The sequence below is a fragment of the Corapipo altera genome, unplaced genomic scaffold (assembly GCF_003945725.1).
Source record: "Corapipo altera isolate COAL_440 unplaced genomic scaffold, ASM394572v1 23b, whole genome shotgun sequence".
In the NCBI taxonomy this organism is placed as follows: Eukaryota; Metazoa; Chordata; class Aves; order Passeriformes; family Pipridae; genus Corapipo; species Corapipo altera.
In genome coordinates, this window is record NW_020884885.1 from 5,877,346 (window position 1) to 5,899,373 (window position 22,028).

Consider the following 22,028-nt stretch of genomic DNA (forward strand, 5'->3'; position numbering starts at 1 on the left):
TTTGTAAGGATGCCCCTGGAGAAAACCAAAGGGGTTGCCATTGATCCTCTGGTGACCAGTCAGTATCATTTCAGAATATCCTCAGAGGTCACAACAACTGCAGAAGGCAATTTGTCATTGAGAGTCTAGTCCTTCTCCCATTGAATGTAGTAATAGACTTTCTATGAATTTCAGCAGGAGCATAAAAAGGCCATTTCCTTGGCATGAAAAAATTGCACATCGCATTTCAGCCACAAAGCAACAGACATCTTTCAATGACTACAGTACAGAAGGAGCAGCAGCCATACTGAATTTCAAGGCCTCTTTGGTTTTCAGATTTCCATATGATTGTCTTATCACCACTAGTATCACCACTGTACAAAAATACCACAACTGAAAACTTGGATCAAAGCTGGAATATGCAGTTGTTAAAAGTCTTGTATTCCCTCTACCATTGCCACCACCTCCTACATGAGCTATAAATAACTGTTCAACTGGTAGAAAATTTCCCAAAAAAGACAAAGAGAAAAAAAAGAAAGAAAAAAAGGAAGAAAACAACAACCCAGAAATAAAGACAACTGAGAATGGGAAAGACACAATTGCCTACATTTAAAAAGAGAGAAGGGAAGAAAAGGGAGAAATAAAAATCTCTTTAAACAAAACTAATGATAGTCATCTTGTAAGAGGATAATTCTTGACAGCTACCCCCACCCCTACCCTATAATTTCCTCCCTCTTTCTTTTTTGGATGAAGAAATGCATGAAATGTGTAATCAATGGAAATGCTTGTCATGCAACTTTCATAAACCTTGTAAGTAATTCATAGTTGTAATTGTAGCATTTGAAGACAGAAACCATTCTTTAACATTGTCATAGGATTTTCTCCTTCCGTGTGAAGAACAACTAATACATGTACCAATGTTCCCAAAAGCCAATAAATACATTGAAACTTTATTATTTCATAAGACCCCATTAGCTTAAAAATGTGAATCCAACAATAGGTTTTATGACAGAAAATTTCCCAGTCATCCTTTCCCACAAACACAGAGAAGAGGTAAGATTTCATTTTCTATCCCTTCCCAAATGTGCTGCCTTTCTTCAAAATCTTCAGAAGGTGCAAAAAACAAATCACACAAATGCCTTTGTACAAGAAAGATACAAGAAGGAGTCACTTACCAGAGCGCCCACAGTCTGAGCACGATACAAGTTCCTCAGGCCGACCACTTTTTTTGTTCATATTGGAGCCTCCAAGGCAGAAGTCACAGTAGTTATTGGGAATGATGACCCCATCTGGTCCTTTCTGGGCTGCAGTCAGGTTAGAAATCAGATTTACTCAAAGAGCACTCATTTGGACATTTCCCCCTTCTACCTGATATGATGTTAACTCAGTGAGTTTGCAGGCCACTGTCTTCCCAAAACATTGTCAATCAGAACAAAAAATGAACTGCATAAGCCACCTCCATTTTAAGTACACCCGCTATTGTATCTCTTTTTGCCTGAAATGCCCTTCACCACTTCCTTTATAATCCCAGTCAGGCTGCTCTCTCACAAGGACGTGCTTCCAGATATGTCTTTAAAGTTCAGGGACCCTGTAACACGTACAGGCATAGAGACAACCTCTAATGCAGAATCAGACCTATGCTGTCAGTAAGCCAAGCCTGGTTTTCAGGCAGCACTCATCATTGTAAACCCACAAAATACAAATTCAGAACGGAAAAATACAACCTCCAAAACTCAAAAACCAACAGCAGGGAGATTGCGGGGACAGGAACCCTTACTGGTTCTATTTCAAGCAGGTTTTTAGAGAACTACATCTCTATGTGGCAAGGTGTCCTTAGTCAAAAAGTTGGTCGAAATGCTCATGAATATTCACAGGCAAAGCCATTTGGGGTGTTTTGCCAAAGGCTTAAGCCACCTGCAGCAGTCATGTCCCCTGGGATTAGCAGGGAGGGCAGCAGATCCAGCCCCCAACACAGGTGCAGAATCAGCCTGGGGCAGACGTCACAGCCAACAGAGTTAAAAAATCTTTCAGTCAAGAAAAAAAGGAGGGAGGTTATATATTCTTATTTTTCAGCTAGGAATAGTTGGAAAGGAGCAAACACACATTGGTCTTAAGTAGAGGAGGGGACAGATCCCCTAGGAGAGAAGGGCAGAGGTCTTTTGCATTCCTCTGAGTTGACCAGAACAGAAATGTGCTTTTTTTCTTGCTCACAACTGCCATTTTTCTCCTCTGCTCTCCAGAGAGGGAAAACTTCTTGTTCCTGTACAGTCTAACTAGGAACTGGGGAAGGGACAAGGGAGTGGAGGGAATGATTGGTCTTTGCCTTTGTTTCTTCTCTTTGAACTTAAAAAATCCAGTAGAATACCTAGCCTAAGCCTACCCCATGAAGATTTCTACAAACTAAAAAATTAAGAACTTTAAACTGTATCATCTATATTTAATTATCTGTTTAATGCATATTTTATAACTTGAAGATTTTTAACAGATGTTTTGACAGCCTTTATTAATGGTCTTTTTGTCCACATTCAAATTTCCCCCAAAGAACAATGACATTCTAAAGGGCTTCTGGTAACAGTCCAAGACATACACTTAAAATTAAAATTTCCTCCAAGTTCAATCTGTTTTTCTGTTTTGGTGCATCTATTTATTAATTTATTTCCAGCTGTTGATTAGCTGAACTTTTTGGAGTTCGGTAACTGAATGATTGCAGGAAAGGTGGAAGTAAGAAGAAAATTAAAACTCATAAGGCTGCAAATACAGCAATATCTTCCTGCATGGTCACTGAGTCCCTGAAAGTATTTACTAAACAATGGATTTTGCTCTGAAATGGTCCTAGTTAACAGATCCATAGCTCTCTAAAAACCAGAGACAAGCTTGCAGTGTTGGATTAGTATTTTGCCTGTTCACAGAGAGGCATTTAGTATGTGCATGCAAGATAAGCAAAAAAAGAACAGGAACCAGGTGGAAGCCCAGTCACCAGCTCATTTTAAGAGCTGCAACAAAATGATCATAAAGTTGCTGCTTGTACGTATTTTGTATATAAAAAGCAGATCTCCCTAGCATTTCTTTTTCCCACTGCAGCCACATTTCGAAAAAGTTAAGTAATTACATCTTTATATTATTCTGCATCTACAGACAGGCCATGTGCAATGCAAACTCAGCAAGCTCAGCATTCACTGACTTTTTTGGGTTATTGTTCCTTATTACATTACTTCACCTTTCATCCAAGTGTCTTAAAGTCCCTTACAGATACCAAGATCTTGTTATTAACCTTCGGTGAGGTCAAAAGCCTCTTTTGCCATTGACTCTAACCAAAGTGTTCTGGACTCTAATTAAGTCTTGTGGTGAGGTCACATTGCATTTTAAAGATGAAAGACTTGGAGGTAGAGTGGTGAACTGGCTTACTCACAAACACACAACAATTCTGTGGTGAGGCCACAAATAAAAACAAGCATTCGGGGTAACAGCCAGCAGACTTAGGAAAGAGTCTCCACTTCTGCCGCTGCTCATAATGGTATAATTGACTTAACACTCTGCATATACTGACTTAATTTTTTTCAGTGTGGATTATGACCCTAAGATCCACTGACTATCAAACTGGAAATGGAAAGGGGGACTTTGTGAAAATACAAACACTCATTAATTTGTCTGAGGTGTGTGGGAGAGGTGAAGGGTATTTTCTGACTATGGTGAAGCTGAAGGGATTCTCCGAGGCTGTTGGCAAGGGAATAAGCATGGCTTTTGATTGCCTCTCTTTTCTCTTTTCTTTTCTTTTCTTTTCTTTTCTCTTCTCTTCTTTTCTTTTCTTTTCTTTTCTTTTCTCTCTTTTCCATGCTTTTTTTTTTCCATTCTTTTCTTCCAATTTAATTAAATTTTAATGTGAGTGCCTATGTGGTTACTTATTGCTCATCACTTACAAATATGGACCTGACCTACACAGATAGAGTGTGATAGAGATACCAGGCATGAAAAGTAATACACAGATGAGAAATCCCTGAAGTTACATCAATGATATCTTAAATTATGTATCTCTGGAGCCAAATAAGCCAAGCAATGCTATTTTCTTCAATTTTTTTTGTTCTAACAGATGTAAAAACTAGAATCAAATGTGACATAAGTTTATTTTGTTGATCAGTACCATACAGTGAACTAAGCCATAGGCTAAATCACAGAAGGTTTGAGAATAAAGAGATTTTCAGATGATAGTAAGCAGAGTTCCTACTTTCAAAGGATTTTTTTTTTTTTATGTCCTTGGAGTTTCTAGTTCTATTTTACTCTTGTTCACAAATGATGAAGGAAACAAAGCAAAGATGGCAGGATTTAACATGCAATAGTCATGAAAAGGGTATGATGCACAGAAAGCCAACCCTAATCCCACCGGTTAATCAATAAAATTACTTACAAAACTAACTATGGGAATGAATTCACAAGTGAAAGCAATTGAATTTCTAGAGATGTTGCTGCTTTTCATCTGAGACATAATAATTATCTAAGCATCCACTTTTTGCACAAGTTAATCACCAAGTAGAAGGTGTTAGCATAAGCCAGACAAATAGCTCAGCTAGCAAGAAGTAAGTCTTTAGCAGTGAGCTGAATCATTTTGATCAGATGACTGCCACTAGGGATTCTGTCAAAAAATGTTCACCCAGAATCAGAAACTGTTTTAAAGCAAAGGCTTGAAAACCAACCATGGTCTTGTCCTAACTTACTCAAAACTCCTCTTTTGCATTGCAAACTGCAACAACAGATCAAAAGCTGTGAGGAACTTTGAGGCATACTGCCTGAGCTAAGGTGTGCTCATAGGGTATGTATTTAAATCAGTGCCTCTTGCTATTTCAACTCAGTGTCGCTTCTGTTTCATCAAAGGCCTTGTCTTCATCTACATCTGTCCCAAAATAAATACAGTATACAATTTTTTTTAAAATACTTTAAAACTTTTAAAAATTAATTAAGGAGAGACATGGAAAGATCTGCACAGTTCAAATAATAGTTTCTTTAAACCTGAAAGGTGATTCATGGGAAGACAGGATGCAGACTGAGAGTAAAGTCAATATTTCCAAATAAATTTGGTATGTACTTATTCTGAAATATTTTTTTTCTTCCTAGCCTAATCAAGTTCATTTTAAACTATAACAAGCAGCATAAGGAACTACTTAAAATATGGTACCATCACAGGAGTCTTTTTGCAAAGTAAGTTCTGTAAATTAAGTAAGGTCTGTAGTATATCACACAGTAACTTTGTTCTGTAGACAAAACTTGAAAAACTAAACAAATCAACTGAGTTTAAATATATAAAATAACTTCTATGCCTTCTTGATTTTGAAAGCAGGGGCTTTACACAGAGTTCTAGCTTCCCTTTATCCCTCCCAAGTAATCAAAAAACCTGTAAGTTATGTTCCTCATGGTTTCAATTTAATAATCAAACCAAATCACACTCACATATATTTCTTCAGCCTGTAGGTAATAGAACATAATGCTTAACCATAATTTAAGCAGTGCATCTAGGTTTGGCAGCATATTATCCCTATTTTTTATCATATCCACATTACTGGGAAGGCAGCAGAGAGCGTGTGGAGTGCACGCCTTGCTGTTAGGGTGGGGAGCTGTGCATCATTTATTTAAATGACTACAGTGAATTAGCTACAGTCAGACATGTATGCACTTCCAAAGGGATTTTTTCTAGCATGTTTTGTCCAGCTCTTACCTGCTGCTTCTGAGTTTCATCCAAAACCAATAAAGTCCACTGTAGGTTTCAATTCAATTCAAAAGGCTTCAAATCAGGCCATTTACTCTGTTAGCAAAAAGGATCTTCAGACAACAATTGAGACCATGGGACCCAGCGTGTAGACCTGAATCAAGTCAATGCACTTCACCGTGGAGGAAAAAGGGTGGATTTGCTTTTTTTGTTGGTGTTTTTATTTTGTTTAATTTACAAGACTCTTTGTCTGAGATAGTGCCAGTTTTCCTTTCCAACTCTTCCCTTTTTCTTCCTGTAAAAGGGCATGTCCAATGTTGGCTGCCTGAGCAGCAGAATGCTAGCCAAGAGCCTGCGCCCCTGCGCCTGCAGTCATCAAGCCCCTTGGAGGCCTTGGTGACATATAATCCCAACCTATGGCTCCATGTGCCTCTCCTTGCCACCCCCCATCGCTGCCAGCGCTCCTCCCTGGCAGGCCTGGCCTGTCTCCATGGTGACCAGTGGGCTCGGCTGGCTGTCACTGGCCTTGCCACCTGCTATTGCCTTGTCTCTCAAGTGTAAGGAATAGCAGCGCAGCCCCTCCATTTGCTGCTCAGAATGCTTCAGTGGAGAGGCAGGCTCACACGAGAAATTACACAGTGATAATTATATTAAAAAATGGCTTTATGAGAAGGCAAAAGAAAAGCAGCGCTTGGACTGTGGCTCTCCTTGATGGAAGACAAGGGAGGTGGCTGGTGGGGCGTGCATCCCCTTCTGCCCCCCTCACTACTGGGGTGCAGTGAGCAATGGTGGGGGCAGAGAGGTGGACTGGGAGCTGCTTCTGTGCTTAGGGTTAGACCCTGCCCTGGGAAGGAACAATAAAAGAAGAATGCATCTATAATTGATGGTGTGGTGAGGAAAAGGCCATATACAGCTGAAGTGCACTCCAGGCTCTTGCTCTCTTACACATATGCAGCCAGGCAGGGATATGCACGGCCATTTCTGCGGACTCCTTGCTGGTGAATTAAGTGTATGGTTTTTTCATTGCAGTTTTCCAGGAAAAAGTGTAAATCAAAATGAATGACAGGAAATGGTCAGTCAGTCTGGGCATGTTTACTCTGTCGTTAACACCAAGATAAGCATGTTGGCTGACCCTAAACTGGGAAGTGTTGGGGCATTTGATACAGGACCCTGCAGCAGGCTGCTGTGGCACATCTGTGGATGTGGTACTGTTTGCAACTGAACAAGCTCTGAACTTGGGTGTAACACTGGGAAACGGCTGCTGTTCTGTTCCCAGAGTCATGCTGTTCAGCCTGCACAGCCTGATGGGCCTCCACTAGCTCCCCATGCTGCACTCCCCTGCACAGCATGGGTATACCCTTTGCTGGCAGCCAGAGAAGCAGGCTATGCTACTGAGAAGTGCTGCAAACCACCCACCCAGAGTATTGCCAATTCTCCCTAGTAACTGGATTTTCTCTTTTTTTGAGTTAGCCAGTAGTGTGGAGATAGAAGCTGTTGCCTTTGCACAGCTTTTAGCAACTCTGACAGGTTTGCCTTTCCTACAGCCCCTGCTCACAGAGAAGAACAGCCAAGGAACACTACAAGAAGTGCTAGGAGAAGGAGGTACATCTGTAATAGTCATAGGAAGCCTCTGAACATGAGGAAAAAAAGATCATTTGATTGTGTGTTTTACAGGAATCGATGTGGCCCTTAAGTTGAACAGCTAATGAAAGAACTGGGAGGTGAGCTATCTAGCTGGAAGGCACAGCTAGGAAAATACACCATCAACTGATTGGATTCAGTACAACTGGGGAATTAGTGTTCCTCTACCATAAGGCAGCACTTCATAGGAATGTCTGTGCACTGATCTTATAGAGTCTTCTGTAAGAACACATAAAGCAGGAGCCAAAACCCCACTGCTCACGGTAAATCATTGCAACTGCCTAGTGCCTCATGATGATAAACAGTAGGAGATGCAGAATAGGAAGACAGACAAAAGAGTCTGACATGTTAACATACAGATTTCCGGACTTTGAGGTGTACCTCTCCTGAGACTTGGCGTCTGGCCACAGAAACGCATCATTCTCATTAGCTAAGGGAATATATCCCTCCTCAAGGAGGGATTATAATGCCATTATACAGCCTGGTCCGGCAGCATCACTCAGTATTCAAGTGAGAGTAGCCAGCGTCCTGAATTGGGTCCCTGCACCATCTTGTAGGCTTTCGATCTGGAAGTTACTCACTGGAGGAGTGTGAGAAGGCATAGAGCATCTATTCAGTTCAAATTCAGCCCAAAGAATTTGTTTTCCAGTTGCTTAAAATTTGACATGGAGGAGAAAAAAAAAAAGCAGAAAAAGCAAGGAGATAGTGGAAAAGGGAAAAAAAAATATAAATACATAAATTATACCATTCCGTCTCAAGAGCTGATGTGCTGTTGAAGCAACACATGGTTTTCAAAAACTAATTAGTCAGATTGAAAATATTTACCAGGAACTACTGAGAAGAACTCAGTGCTTCTCTTCAATGACAGTTGTGTATCAAAAGCAACATTTTAATTTTAGTCCCTGTCCAGGCACTACATAAAAGAAACATCAAGATAACAAAAAACCTACACCGAGACTCCAAACAAAACAACAAAAAGTCCTATAGGTCCCTGTACATGGGAGACAAGTTTGGGATTTTCCACTATTTCATAACACTAAACAAACTGATCTATTTTTTTCCTTGGCATCCCAAAATACTTGCACAAAAGTCTGAGTAATTTACAGCTGCAAACACAGTTCCAAACTCTCCAGTCACTAACATTTCTTTTAGTATTTTGAGTCTTTTTCCTTATGAAAACAAGCTCTGAAAAGAGAGAAAACTCAAACAGATTAAATTAATAAGTCAACTCAAGGTAATGTACATATTTTCACTGAAAAGCACCTGCCGCAGGGTATCTTGTTGCAAGGTGGGCATTGATGCATCCTTGCATTCAGAAGTAGCTCCTACCATGGCCCCAGCAAGGATCAGCACTGATGCAGGGAAAAAGTAGGCCTGATGTAGCTTTTCAAATTGATGCTGCTTGTGGAGAGGAACAAACAGCTCACCTCCAACTGAGGGGCTGACTCTCGTCATTTATTCATGGCCAGCCCCCTGCCTGGATGGAAATAAAAATGTTTCAAAGATGACTGTGTGGGGGAGCTGGAGGACAGCTTGGAGGCACACTGAGGTTAGCACATTAATTTTTTATCTCTGGGGACTGGGTATCCAATTATGCTTAGAGTACACAAACAACTTTGGCTGGTCCCTCCAGCAGAGATTTATCCACATAATAAAATCTGTGATGGAACTGGGCACAACAGGCTGATGCCACAAAATAACGTACACAGATGGTTTTGCAGGTCAGATGCTCAAGCTAACAGAGGGGCAGGAGGGCACAGGACTGCGTTCTCATTAACTACATGTATTCCAGGACAGACCAAACTGCACTCGGCAGCAAGGCCAGCAACAGCCTGCACAATGTACTTTATTTAGGACTGTCTTACGCTTGTGGGCATAAGATCCTGTTCAGTTGTTGTTTACTGCACAGCTGCCTGCAACCAACGTTTCACATAGCAAAATGCCACTGAAAACTCTTCCCCTTTAAAGGAAAGAAGTTTTTCTCCATGTAGACACAGTATTCTCTTCTCCCAGGAATTAAGGAAGAGCATTTATACTAGTACGCTCATTCACGGACACATTTGAGTAGATAGAAGTCTAATGCAATTTCTTTATCAGAATTGTCTCAAAATTTGTGAGCACCAGCTGCTCCCAGAGCTGGCCTGTACCCATGGAGTGAGATGGAATAAAAGAGCAGATGTTTTGTGGCAGGCTTGGATGCACCCTGAGCTCACAAATCTCATGCTCTCAGTGCCAACATGTAGAGGAAAAGTCAGCAGAGAAAAAGTCTGAGAATGGTATGGGATCATTTAATTTTATCAGTGGAGTTGAGGAAGGAGGAAGTTGACTTTTTAAAGAGTTTTATATAATTCCCTTTTTACAGTTCCATACTCAAGTAAAAACATCAGAGAGTAGGTCAAAAATAAATGCACTTGTAGGCAGAGGCAAGACTAGACAATAAGGAAGGGCTGTGTCAAAGGGCTAGATAAAGCATACAAACAAAGCAATTAAAGCTCAAACAAAGATCAGACTAAGGTGTTTTAGGAAAGACAAAGACCACAGAAAAGGGCCGAACTGTCTTCGGGTTGCAGTGGGTAATCTAGTGGTGAGGAAGAAGGACGGAAAGAGAGAGATGTAAAGAGAGATAAATAAACAAACCTTCTACAACAGTCAAGGACAGTGAGATGTGCCAAGGAGGTGACTTGGGTGTTCTTAGATACACACCTATTCAGTGATTTTAAGTAGGTTCCTCCTATCTACATCTCTTTTCCAATCTCTAGATAATTTTCTGACCTACTCAAATTGGTCTGTGCATGAGAAGAGGAGAAAGAGGACTGAGTGTCCAGAAAGACAAGAGGCTTTCAGCTCTTGAGCTGGTACCATGAAGGGCATCAATAGCTGAATTGTGCAGAAGCTCTGCTCCCTCCTGCATCACGACAGCTGCTGTTACCACAGGATCTGCAAGGAGTGGAAGCTGAAGAGGAGTCACTGGTACAAAGGAAGGAAGTTTATGCTGCAGCTGCCCGCCTGAACTTTACTGACCCAGTGCTCACCTCCTACTGCATGGCAAATTTCAAATGGCTGGTTTGAATTTCCCTTGCCTTTTCTAAATCAGGCTGTTCATATCTCTGACACACTGCTAAGCAAATAACCAGGTCCTACTCTATACCATTATCTCTGGTCCTCCTGTACATTGGGTTGTGGATTAGCTGTTTGGATTAACATCTCCTCACCTTCCCTCCCTCTTGGCCCCCCCTCAAGCCCCAAGCCCATGCAGAGAGGACTCTTGAAGCTTGAAACCTACAATGCTGCAGACCTGTCAAATCTAATTCATAACACATGCCTAGCAGTTCTTAGGGGAGAGGAAAGATCTGATGCCCTGGCTCCCCACCATCCCCCTGTATGAAGGGACCATTAAATGACGCAAATTAGCGATGTGGACAATTAGCATTCACATGGAAGATAAACAGAAACATAAATTAAATATCGCTCAGTGAAAGAGCAAAGATGCAAGATCTGAGCTTAAGGCTGTAAACAAACAGGCAAAAAGGAACAGTCCCTGTGACAGTTAAGCCATGTGGGAGTGTTACCTTCCAGCATCTGAGAATTTCCCCAGGGCTGATCTGCACGTTTGCATGGCTGTTGCCCATACCTCACTGGCTCCCAGCTCGTTGTTAAGCAGACTCTTTCCACTCAGGAATCTGGGCTTCAGAGTAGTTTACCCCAATGGCTCTAAACTTCTTCCCATTTGTGGATCTGTGCATCAGCAGCTTCCCTCTGCCACATGTACCACACAAGAGCTCTGGGGGAACACAAACCTGAGCAGCTCTTGCTCTACCCTTTCCCACAGTGTAGATGCATTTTTTTTTCCATGGGCCAAAGCCAACTGCTCCTAACCTTACCATATATTTTCTAGCTCTTCTTGCTAACTTCTATAATTTCCTAAGCACCAGAGACACAAGGACCAAGATTGTCCTTGGCATCTATGACAAGCTGAGGGGCAGGGGTCATTACCGTTCTTTGTTTGGGCATCCATGCAAGGCCATTATCAATATTAATTCAATACAGATTTGCAATATGCCTCTCAGATATGCAAATATTACTGACTATTGCAGGCACAGGAAAAAACAAACAAACAATCAAAAAACCCCAGACCTGATGTAAATGCTAAGTAAACAAATGCTACTGGCTGAACACTGACATTCCCCAGCCTGCCTAAGCAGTCACTCTTAGTGCATTGACAGTTCGAGTTTATCAACAGCTGGAAGAGTCAAAATTACTTTTGCTGTGAATCTACAAAACATGTGAATAACTAAAAGGTAGAGCATAAAAGTGACAGAAACATAGGGATTGCCAAGTGGCATCATACTAAATAGTCCTTCAAGCTCAAACAGTGGCTAGTAGCAGATGCTTTGGAGAAAGGAAACCCCCTCCCACACCTCCCTGGGGACAATTATCAATTATCCTGCTTAGAAAGAAAATGTTTTCCTACTTCCATATTTCTTGTAGTTCTTCTTAACATATTAGAAACTGTTTCTCCGAATAATTTTCCCTATAAGCATTTCATTGCTTTACTACTTTGAACGAAAATGATACAGATCACATGCTTTTGAAAGTGAACAAAGCTACCTACACAACTCCCAAGGTAACAGCAAACATCACAAAGCATTGCACACTGGCAAATTGAGAAACAGAGGATTAGAGACTTGGAAAAATCAGTAATAGAACACAGTCTCCTTGACTTCCTGTTCCTTGCCTAAGAAGCACAGGAAGGACAGTCAAATAGGGTGATGGACTTTATGCTCACATTGAGCATATGATTCATCATATATAAATTTGGTCCACTAAGATTCCTTTCAGCCTTGTACCACTATGGGGAATTGAGGCGCATAACTCTTCCCTCCTCTCATGTTCCAGCTCTCCTCCTTGCTGATCAATACTGATGTGGTTTCATAGATTTTCCCAAACTGTAACTAAGAAGCAGCTTCTGGTGAAGTTGAGGGTAAGCTGTTTGGGGAGCAGATGAAGGAATAAGGGACAAAGGTGCTGTTAGTTTCATACCTAAAATCTGAGACATTGGCAAATGTCTCTTATTCAAAGGCAAAACAAAGGCAACCCTCTCAAACTATTGGATGTGTATTTCCTTGACAACCCTGCTAAGAGCCACTGGGAGGCTGCTTGATGATGGGCAGGTTGGGCATCTCTTCTTCCCCCCCCCCCCCTTGCCACTTCCTTCCCACAGGAGCAGTAATGGGAAAGTGACTTGCTGCAGAGATAATGCTGGGTTTGAAATGAATTTCTGACTGCTGAGCCAGCACCCATGTGAGCTGTGGCTGATTAGCTCCAAGCATCCAGGTCCCAATCACTCACAACTGAGCCAGGCAATAATGCCAGCCTCTGCAAGGCAAAGACAGGGTAGAGGCAACATACCTGAAAAGGATCTCAAAGGTAAAGGGAAAATCCTACTCACGTTTGTGGTTTTCATTTCTGTGGACAGGGGAAGAGCGAGTCTCCTGCTCACGGGCTTCATCACCCTCTTCGCTGGCAAGGTGGGTGTGAGCATAGTGGTAGCTCAGCCCAGGCCTGTTCTTGTAGCGCTTGCCACAGACTGGGAGGAAAGGAGAGATGAGGGAGGGGAAGACAAAATGGAAACATCAGTATGATCCACAACCATAGCAGCATCCTCTCAAATAATGCTCCCTTTTCCTCTGAGAACAGCACCACACACTCCATGTGCCTGCCCAAAACTCTTCCCACCAGCACTGGTGGAAGATGACAGAGGGCAGCTCTGCAGCCATAGATCCCTGAACAAGAGCTTTCTTCCCACCTTGTTGCCAGCAGTTCATTCCTACAGGCCTAGGCAAATGCACATTCAATCCTTGCAACTCATACAGCCCTAATCCTCTCTGCTAAGATTACTAACAAGACTGCACATAAAACTTAATGAAATGCCAGTTCCAATGTTGGTGCTGCACAATGCACAGCAATGGGAACAAGACTGAGAAGAAAGGACATTCTTCATTACTGATCTCTGAAAAAAAAGGAAACGGAGTTTTTTAAAAACTTTCTCTAAAAGGTTAATAAATAGCTTTATTCAGATTCCTAGTCAAGATAAGGAGATGGAAATAATTCACAGTTTCTTGCTAAAGGAACATGTGGCAGTGATACTTCTTTGCCCAGGTAAACTTCATATTCAGCATCTCAATAAATAATACAATATGTGACAGAGAATCCTACTTCTGAACTTTTGTTTATTTTAGGACTAAGTCAACAAATATTAAGAACAGGATCAAACAACTCAGGGTGATGAAAGGTCTACATTTTCACAGGGAATTCACCTCAAGGGCAAGCTACATCTTAAGATTCATTACATACAAACTGAGTTTCTATGAAGTATTTCATTCATGTTATTTTCTCTAAGAGTTATCACTTTTCATCTCCAAAGCATTCTCTGAATGTCCATTTTCTTTTATACAGTTGTTTTGTCTACCAAATACGATTATTGCCATTTTAAATGATTGGAAAACGAAGCTTAGTGCCCTTTCTGCAAGTTTTCAGTCATGTTACTACCTTCATTAACCTCAAGGATTTTGCACAGGAGTGAATGTCCTGTCCAGTAGTCTGTCCTGCATAACTTGCTTAGAAGGTCAAAGGAAGTAGTGCCAGAAGAGAGAATAGAACCATTTTGGTTTTAGGTCCTTTGAAAAGAATCTCCAAGGGGGAAGGCACCATCCATTCCTAAAAATTTCATTCAGCCCCAGTATCAAAACCTGGGTCTGGGAAGGTCTGGAAAGGAACGTCAAAAGGCTCCACAAATAAATAAATTTTAAAAAATACCCACATCAATTATTCACTGACATATGAGTTAAAATTTGATTTTTATACCTTTCTGCTACTACTCACGAAAAGCCAACTGATGTTCCACATTCTGGAACAGACTATAGAAAATTGTAAATCAAAGCTTAGTACAATAACATATTTCATTCTCAGTATCTTCTAGCTGATTTGCAAATTCCCTCAGGGAAAACAGTTTGCTGTATTAGAAACATGTAAAATAACCTCATGATATGTATGAATATCTGGAATATTAGATACTTTTATCCCAGTTTTCTTCATTCTGCAAGGTGATGATCACACAGTGGTCATAACAGGACAAAAGTTTTTTTCAAATGTAATATGTCCTTAGCCACAGATTTTTTGTCTTTGAATGCCTTTGATTTTAGAAACGAGAACTCCTGCAGAAGGGAGGAGGGAATGTTGAGGAGAAGTAAAATACCCATATACATAAGCACATCCATTCTTTGAAGCCTCTGCCCTTGTTTCATATGTAAACCTAACTCTACTACCCAGCATTTTGAACAACTAGACTGCTGTTAGATGCATGCTCTCCCCAAAACATTAGTTCGGTCTCCCTTCTCCTAACCACCATCCATGTTTTCTCCTAATGTATTCTGGAGAGTGAAACTACTCCTCTTTCTCTGTGGTCCTACAAGCAGTGGAACAGATGCTGACCAAGAGTCAAAACAAGATAGCCACAGTTCTGTATGACTTCGTCTCCATTTTTTGAATAGTGGAAAAACCTTAACACTACAGTAATCATCAAACGGGAGAGAGCTACAAAATGCTAACTGTTTAAATTATTTCAGACCAGCAACCTCCTCTAATTACATAAATGTTGCAGCATTTCTTAAAATGGAGAGAGATATTTACATTTTTAGCAGATTGAGGATCATATTAAGTATCCTACTCTATTCCCCTTACTTTTGTGTGTTTGAAGAAGAGTTAAAAAATTATTCTATTGCTATGAATTACCAATACTGTTCAAACACTTCTGTCAGATTATTTCCAGAACACTATCAGGTGATCAGTGCTATACTGACAAAGGAAGAAGCACTTGCAATTAAATATCTGCATGATACATACTATCCAACTCTATCTTGCTCTCATATAGCTTGATCCTCCGTTAATGCTAATGTAAGTGCAAAATCAGATAACTCTAACACCCAGTCCCATTCACCTATTAGAGAGAGTTTCAAACCAAAGATATTTCTAAAAGCCCTGCCAGACTTCATTTCATTCAACTCTACTTGAAAATATATGACCTGATGTGAATGCCATCTTAGGAACAAGATGGGTAAGTAAGCAATAATACAGCAGTGTGGATCAAATGCCACAAATGGGGAAGAGGGAGAGATTTTATTAGGCCACCAGACACTCCTATGATGAACGTTACTTTCCTTCCAACTTGAAGACTGAGATGAAGATATTACACAACTGTGTTATAGACAAAAAACATAATTTGCAGACAGTATAATCACAAGCATTGAGTGTTCCATAAAAGACAGTTCTCTTCTAAGTTCTGGCCTGTAACAGCCTGCAATTCTTTGGATAAGCAAATTCCCACTCTGTTTCTCAGCTTCTCAGTAAATACGTTTCTCAGTAAATAAAATTAATATCAAATATACTTCCCCTGTTAAAAAGGGGATTTGAAACCTATGACTTAAAAGACTTTCTCATCAAATATCTAATGGCTATGTTGCTGTCATTTTGAAATTGTTACACATTTGGTCTTTGGCAGCCTGTGAGCTATGTTCCAGCCAGCTCTCCACATACATTTTGCACAATCTGTCACCAGTATGAGACAGAAGGAAACAATCCATGTTTTCAGTGGAAACAGGAAACTGGGGGAGTACATGCTGCCTTTTTTTTCTTTTTGGTCACTGAATACTGTCCCCCTCATTGTCTTTCTTTGGTTTTCTCCTTTGCCTCCCGTTCTTTTTTCTCAGCTGGGCTTTATCAAATACTAAATCTTGAGTTAACTGCTGGCAGGCAGTCATTCCTCAAAGTTATCTTCCTATCCTACCATTCACTCTACTCCAAAAAAGAAAAAAATATTTAAAACATTTCTTGTTTTGTCCTGGTTTGGTAATATGTTCTCCCCTGTTACAGCTGTGTCCACGCTCTGGCACATCTAGAGACCTCAAACACTAACAGTACATTTTGACCTCTACTGATGGAAAGATGTTACGTTTGTCCCTCTCTGGTCAGTACTATGCTATACATCCCTAGTATTAGAGCAGCTATTTAGTAATCCATTTTATAGAGAATTTTCTGTAGGTAGTAAACAGTCCTTGTTTCAGTGCCCCCAGAGGACAAGTCCCAGAATCTATCTGCAGAATTAAGATCAAAGTAATGTTGAACCCCAGTGCAAAACATGCACAGGTCAACAATACATCTGTGCACATTTCAATAAATGGATTGCTATCAGGAGCAAAGGAGAAAACAAGTATCCTATATGAGAAGAAAATGTTCAGCTATCAGAGTCAACTCTGTTCCCCTCTTACCATGTGCTCTACTAAAGATCTGTGTTATTCAATATTTTTTAAAGAAAATTTAGAAAGTGTTATTGTCTCTCTAACTTTGTCTTTTCTACCAATAATGAAGTCGATGGAAGCCAAGAATAGCAACTATGGTGGGAGAGTTATTTGTTGGGTTCTTCTGAACAATAATCTTATTCTAGATCTTATTGCTTAACTACTTAGGGATTCACTAGAGAGGATAATACCAGGAGATGATTTAGGGCTTAAACTGCTAATACTTTAAAGGGAAGTTGAAGTCATGATGGAGATTATGAGAAGCATGTAAAAATACAATGCTATAATAAAGGCATTTTCAAATCAGCTTGAAATTGTGAAATTTAACCAAAGGTCTGTCCTAAGCAGCAGCACTTAGTAGTGTTGGAATCATTCACAATATCTGTAAGAATTAAGACATCGGATTAAGTGTCAGACAACTAGCAAAAATCAAGCTAAATCGGGATTTATCTTGTATTCCAGAAAACCTTCCAGATAATCAATGACATGTTTGACAGGATCAGGACCATTTCAAGGAGATGACAAAGAAGACAGGTGAAGTTAGCAAGGAATATACTAGAGCTGTCATTTTTTGAACAAATACAATAAAATAGTTCCTAAAGATTAGGCCTCAAGGAATTGCATTTGGCAAGTCATGCAAGAACAATGTAACAATTCAACTGGGATTTTCTAAGGAAACTAAAAGAGAGGGATGCTCTGTACCAACTGAAACTCAGTGGAATCTGTTAATGTTAAATCACTTAAGCTACCTGAATCACTTAAGCCTTTTGCTGGGAGAACCTAAAATATGTTTGGTAGAGAAAAGGGATGGGGAAGAAAAAGACTAATCTCAAAATAATGACATTTTCAGGCCCCATTGAATGATGAACTTACAGAAAAAGCAGGAAGGTGTTTCAAGCTATAGTGATTTGGATGTAGAGTCAAGCAGTTTTAAAAACAAATCCATGTTCTGAATAATTATTAGTAATTCAATGACAAGTTCAAAGTGTTCATTTAGGGACCAAGCCATAGATGATCTATAGGCACAACACAAGCAGATAGGCACTTAGTGGGTTATTTAGGGAAAACAGTTTAGTTTTACCTCCAGCTGAAATCAGTGAGAATTAGGAGCTCAATTTTTTGAAACCTTCAAAGGCACCTTTCTACATCTTCAAGCACCTGAAAGAGTCCTGTTTGGACCCAATGCTTGCCTATGGTTTTATCATTAATATGAAGGGTGGAATAGAGAGTGAAAGAATCAAACATGCACAGAATGGATTGTTGGTCAAAATACTGGAATAATAATAAAAATATATTATATGAGATTCATTGATCAAATAATTCTTTCAAACAGTAATTTAATTAATATTGACATCTAGTATCAATAAATAAAACACAGTATAAACAGGAGAAAGCAGCATAATGAGGAGACTTAACATGATAATCTGCCTGAGTAGAAACAGGTTGAACAGGGAAAGAACAAGAAGCTATAGCAAATGGTATATTAAATATGAATACACATGGTGGATAAGGATGAAAACTCCTTTGCCATTGAAACATGACACAGCACTGGAGAGGAGCATCTTGCACTGAAGAAGGTTTCACTAAACAACCTGTTAGGTTAGCCATCTCTACCTCTCATAGACACATAACAGAGCAAGTTGCATAAATCCAATTTCTTTAAGTAATTGTAAGTACATGTAAATGTATCAACCACTCCTGAAGTGCTTGTATCCTCAGAACAGTGCATTCAACTTAGTTTTGGCCACCACTACTTAAAAAACACCCTTTGTGTTTTTGCAGATAAAAGAAACAAGCTTAGTAAAAGAGCTGATGAAAACACAGCTGGAAGAAGTCCCAGTAACTGTTTACAGAAGTAGAAGACATTGTTACCCATAGAGAACCATGCAAGGACTGCTAGTCTTGGACTGTGGCAGAGAAAATGTGTGTTAAATAACTAGAGAAACCTGGAAATTAAGTTCTTGACAAAAGAATCAGCTTCTATAAAACACTACAGGATCAGTGTCTCTGGGTACATACAGTGTTGCATTAGTCACTGATCCATCAGAGATCATAGGAAGGTTTCAGTAAATTCTTATTTTGCACAGGGAATGGATATGAATGCATAGCTCAGACTCAGACGGACTGTGAAAAAAAGATACAATACAAATATAAGTTGCTATGCTAAAATAGAAGTTTATATGGGAATAAAACTAAAAGGAGACAAGGACATATTGGTAAAAGGAGAAGAAAGAAACAATTCCTTTTAGAGATGGGCAAGGGAAATCTTCCATAGATAGAGGGACAGAAAACAAAGGTGGATATAGTCCCATGTCTCCATGGGAACTTGAGAAGAATGAAAGCAGATAAATGAGGAGGGATAGCAGGAAAGTTAATAACTTGCAGAGATTCAGCACAAACTAACTGCTCTGGCTAAAGGAAGTAGACATTTGAAGTCATGAAGCTCAGGAGATACAACTGATTGCAACTTTTAAACCAGAGCACAAGTTTTTAGAAAAAAACTTCAGAGAAGGTTGTTCTTTTTGAAAAGTAGTAAATAATATATAATATACACTATGAAAATAGTAGAAATAATGGTTCCCCAGATGAATATTTGACATAGCATCAATTCTTATTAGACATGTAGTTATTCATTCATTCATTGATTCATTTACTCTGTCCCTCCTTCAAAAATCACATGCCCAGTTTATCATGAACAGTGGGGGTGGTGTATCTTCCACTTCTCTTGCTTGACATTGGAGGCTTCACTTTGCTCCTCAAGTCCTACTTTTCACTGTCTTTTGAGTCACCTGCTGTATGTCCCAGTCAGGTGTTCAAGCTATGTTTGGGACTGGTCTCATATAGCTGAGTCATTTGGTTATGGTACCATTTCCAGCCCATACCCATTTCACATTAGGCTGTCCTGCCACTTTCATGATTGAAGCATTTATCCCAAGGCAGCTCAAGGTACAACACTATCCACTGCACCTGGTTGAAAATCTGACCAACAAGTTTTCGACTTGGTGATTTGATGAAACGATGATTTTCGTGATTGTTCTAGCAATCTTATTGATGCTTTGGTCAAACATTTTATTCTGAACTTCTCATACAGTATATGCTCAATAAAATCAACTGACGTATTTCAGAATATTTCAGTCCACAAAATAAGAAACCAACCACTTTTTAAAAAAAACACAGGATGACAAAACATTTTGAGCTTTGAAAATCTTCTTCCATATAGAAATTCTGTACTTTTATTCAGTTTTATACTGGTGTATAGCTGAATCCCTCTTTTAAAAAAAGGCATTTTTTTTCACAAATAGCATTGCTATCTTCAAACACAAGGGGCAGTGTCAGCTGGGTATTGCATCATCTCACTGACACACAGACTATTTTTTTCCTGTAACTTTTTTATTACCAATAAAACCTGGTGATACATTCTTGTTTCACATAAATATGAATGTGTAAGTCAACAGAAGTTCTTCACCACCAATCATTTTTTGTGCCCATCTAGTTTAATATGAAAATTAATTTGGTTTACTATGTTTATGCTTTCTTCGTTGTGGTCATTTTCAAAACTCAAATATCAGAATACTTGCAGAAAAAGCAACTTGGAGGCAAATTAAATAATATACAGAAAAAGTAAACTGCTGACCCATTAAGGTAATTATTTATACCAATAATATGATTGAAGGAATCAAGTTTTCCAAACAGGGAATACATTCACTGTTTTTCACCTGCATGTTTCCAGGTAAAACAAACCTATCTGCCCAAAAGATCTGTACATGGAGTTCTGCAAACCAATTTCTAACCTACCACAATTAGACTGAGTTTTATCTATAAAAATATTTAGCAAATAATTTCAAAGAAAAAATTTATTTAAGAAATCCACCCAAGTAGAAAAGAGGTTTCAATAATAAGCCAATTGGCTTATTATTCATCATTAACTGTGTGTAATATTTCTATAGAAAGTTAGCAAGGACAGGATATTACTTTGGGATGATGACATAACAATTGGGACAGTTCTTTCCTTCCGCTCCACAGTCAGGTAAAAGAGTTCTGCTATCACATAACCCTTTTTTCAGCTATCTACAATGGAAAAGGAGGAGTCACTGTGCAAAGTCTGCATTCCAGAGCTCCCTATGACTCTAAGTTTCCTAAAAATGAAATGTATCAGCCAAATGAAATAGGAAAGTTTATATTTCCAAAACCAAAGGGTAAATTTATGCTCCAAAATGTAAGCCAAGGCAAAATTCCATCAATACAACAATGTATGAGAGTCTTGACTTCAGGCTAGATTTCTGCTGCCTGCTTTGATACCTTCAATGTTTAATTTACTCTATGCAAATCACTACTATGCATGTTGTAAGTTCTTGGTAAAATCCAAAAGCAATGCAAGATCAGACAATAAAGAGTCATTATGTTCAAAATTATTACCACTGACAAGTGTCCTTGGATTTAGAAGGATGTTCCAGAAAAGAGATAAAGAAAGTTATGCATATACCAGCAAAGGAAACCTGTGGGTTTCAGCAAGATACATCCTGGGCTCTCAGAGAAGTTTTAGAAGACACATTTTAGTGCTTCCAACACACCAGCCAGGACAGCTATTTAACCCCAGCATAAATCTTCTGACTCTTCATATTTTAAAGGGTTTAGACAGTCCTATTCATGTGCAAGTCTTTCCATTTCTGCTCACTGCCCTTGAAATATTCACCTTGCTGAAGCAAAATACCTAACATATCCATCACCGTATGGTGCAGTCACCTGGTCTCACCATACAAGAATATGATTGCATCACATGTAATATAGTTCCTATTTACCACGCATGCTCCTTATTTCTTCATGTTTTTGAAAATAAGCAGAAAATATCCCCATAGATCGACATAGTAAAGGTTATTCATTTAAGGTCAGTAACACAAGATAGGCAAATAGTAGAAAAAGGGGGATGCTAGTTGTCCTTAAAACCATCAGTTTTGGATGACAGAAGTTAAGATCTCCTACTATTCTCCTACTGCTATTAAGTTTTGTTAGGATATTTTCTTATAGGCCAGAAGGCACCTGGTAGCACAAAGTACAATTGCATGTACACTCTACAGTAAGCCTTAAAATGGGATGCTTAAAAAAAACCCCACATGTGGGTAAGATAAGTGCCCCTCAAAGAAATAACATAGTGAAGCAAAAAAAGAGTATCAAAAGAAGGAAAGCACCAAGGACTAGACTATTTAAAAACCTCAAACCATTGTGTAACAAATATCAGATTCTTCCCTCTTGCTAGGACTCTGGTATCCTCCTTCAGTGTCAGCATTGGGCTCTAGTATAATTTTTCAGTTGGGACAATGCCTTACTTAGCCTGCAGTCCAACTGCAAGATGTCAAACAGCA

The 22,028-nt window shown here is 39.5% G+C and overlaps 1 protein-coding gene across 9 annotated transcripts in view; it reads right to left on the reverse strand.

Moving 5' to 3' along the window:
- The window catches only part of DPF3 (double PHD fingers 3), a 168,341-nt gene that overhangs the window by 38,831 nt on the left and 107,482 nt on the right, over nucleotides 1-22,028 (reverse strand). For all 9 annotated transcript variants that reach the window (XR_003527468.1, XR_003527467.1, XR_003527466.1 and 6 more), the window contains 2 exons: nucleotides 12,765-12,902; nucleotides 1,155-1,283 (listed from right to left, as the gene is read on the reverse strand). Coding sequence is in view for 6 of the 9 variants with exons in the window: in XM_027641929.1 (XP_027497730.1) it covers nucleotides 1,155-1,283; nucleotides 12,765-12,902 (267 nt within the window). In the remaining 3 variants the exon portion in view is untranslated. The remainder of the gene's footprint in view (nucleotides 1-1,154; nucleotides 1,284-12,764; nucleotides 12,903-22,028) is intronic.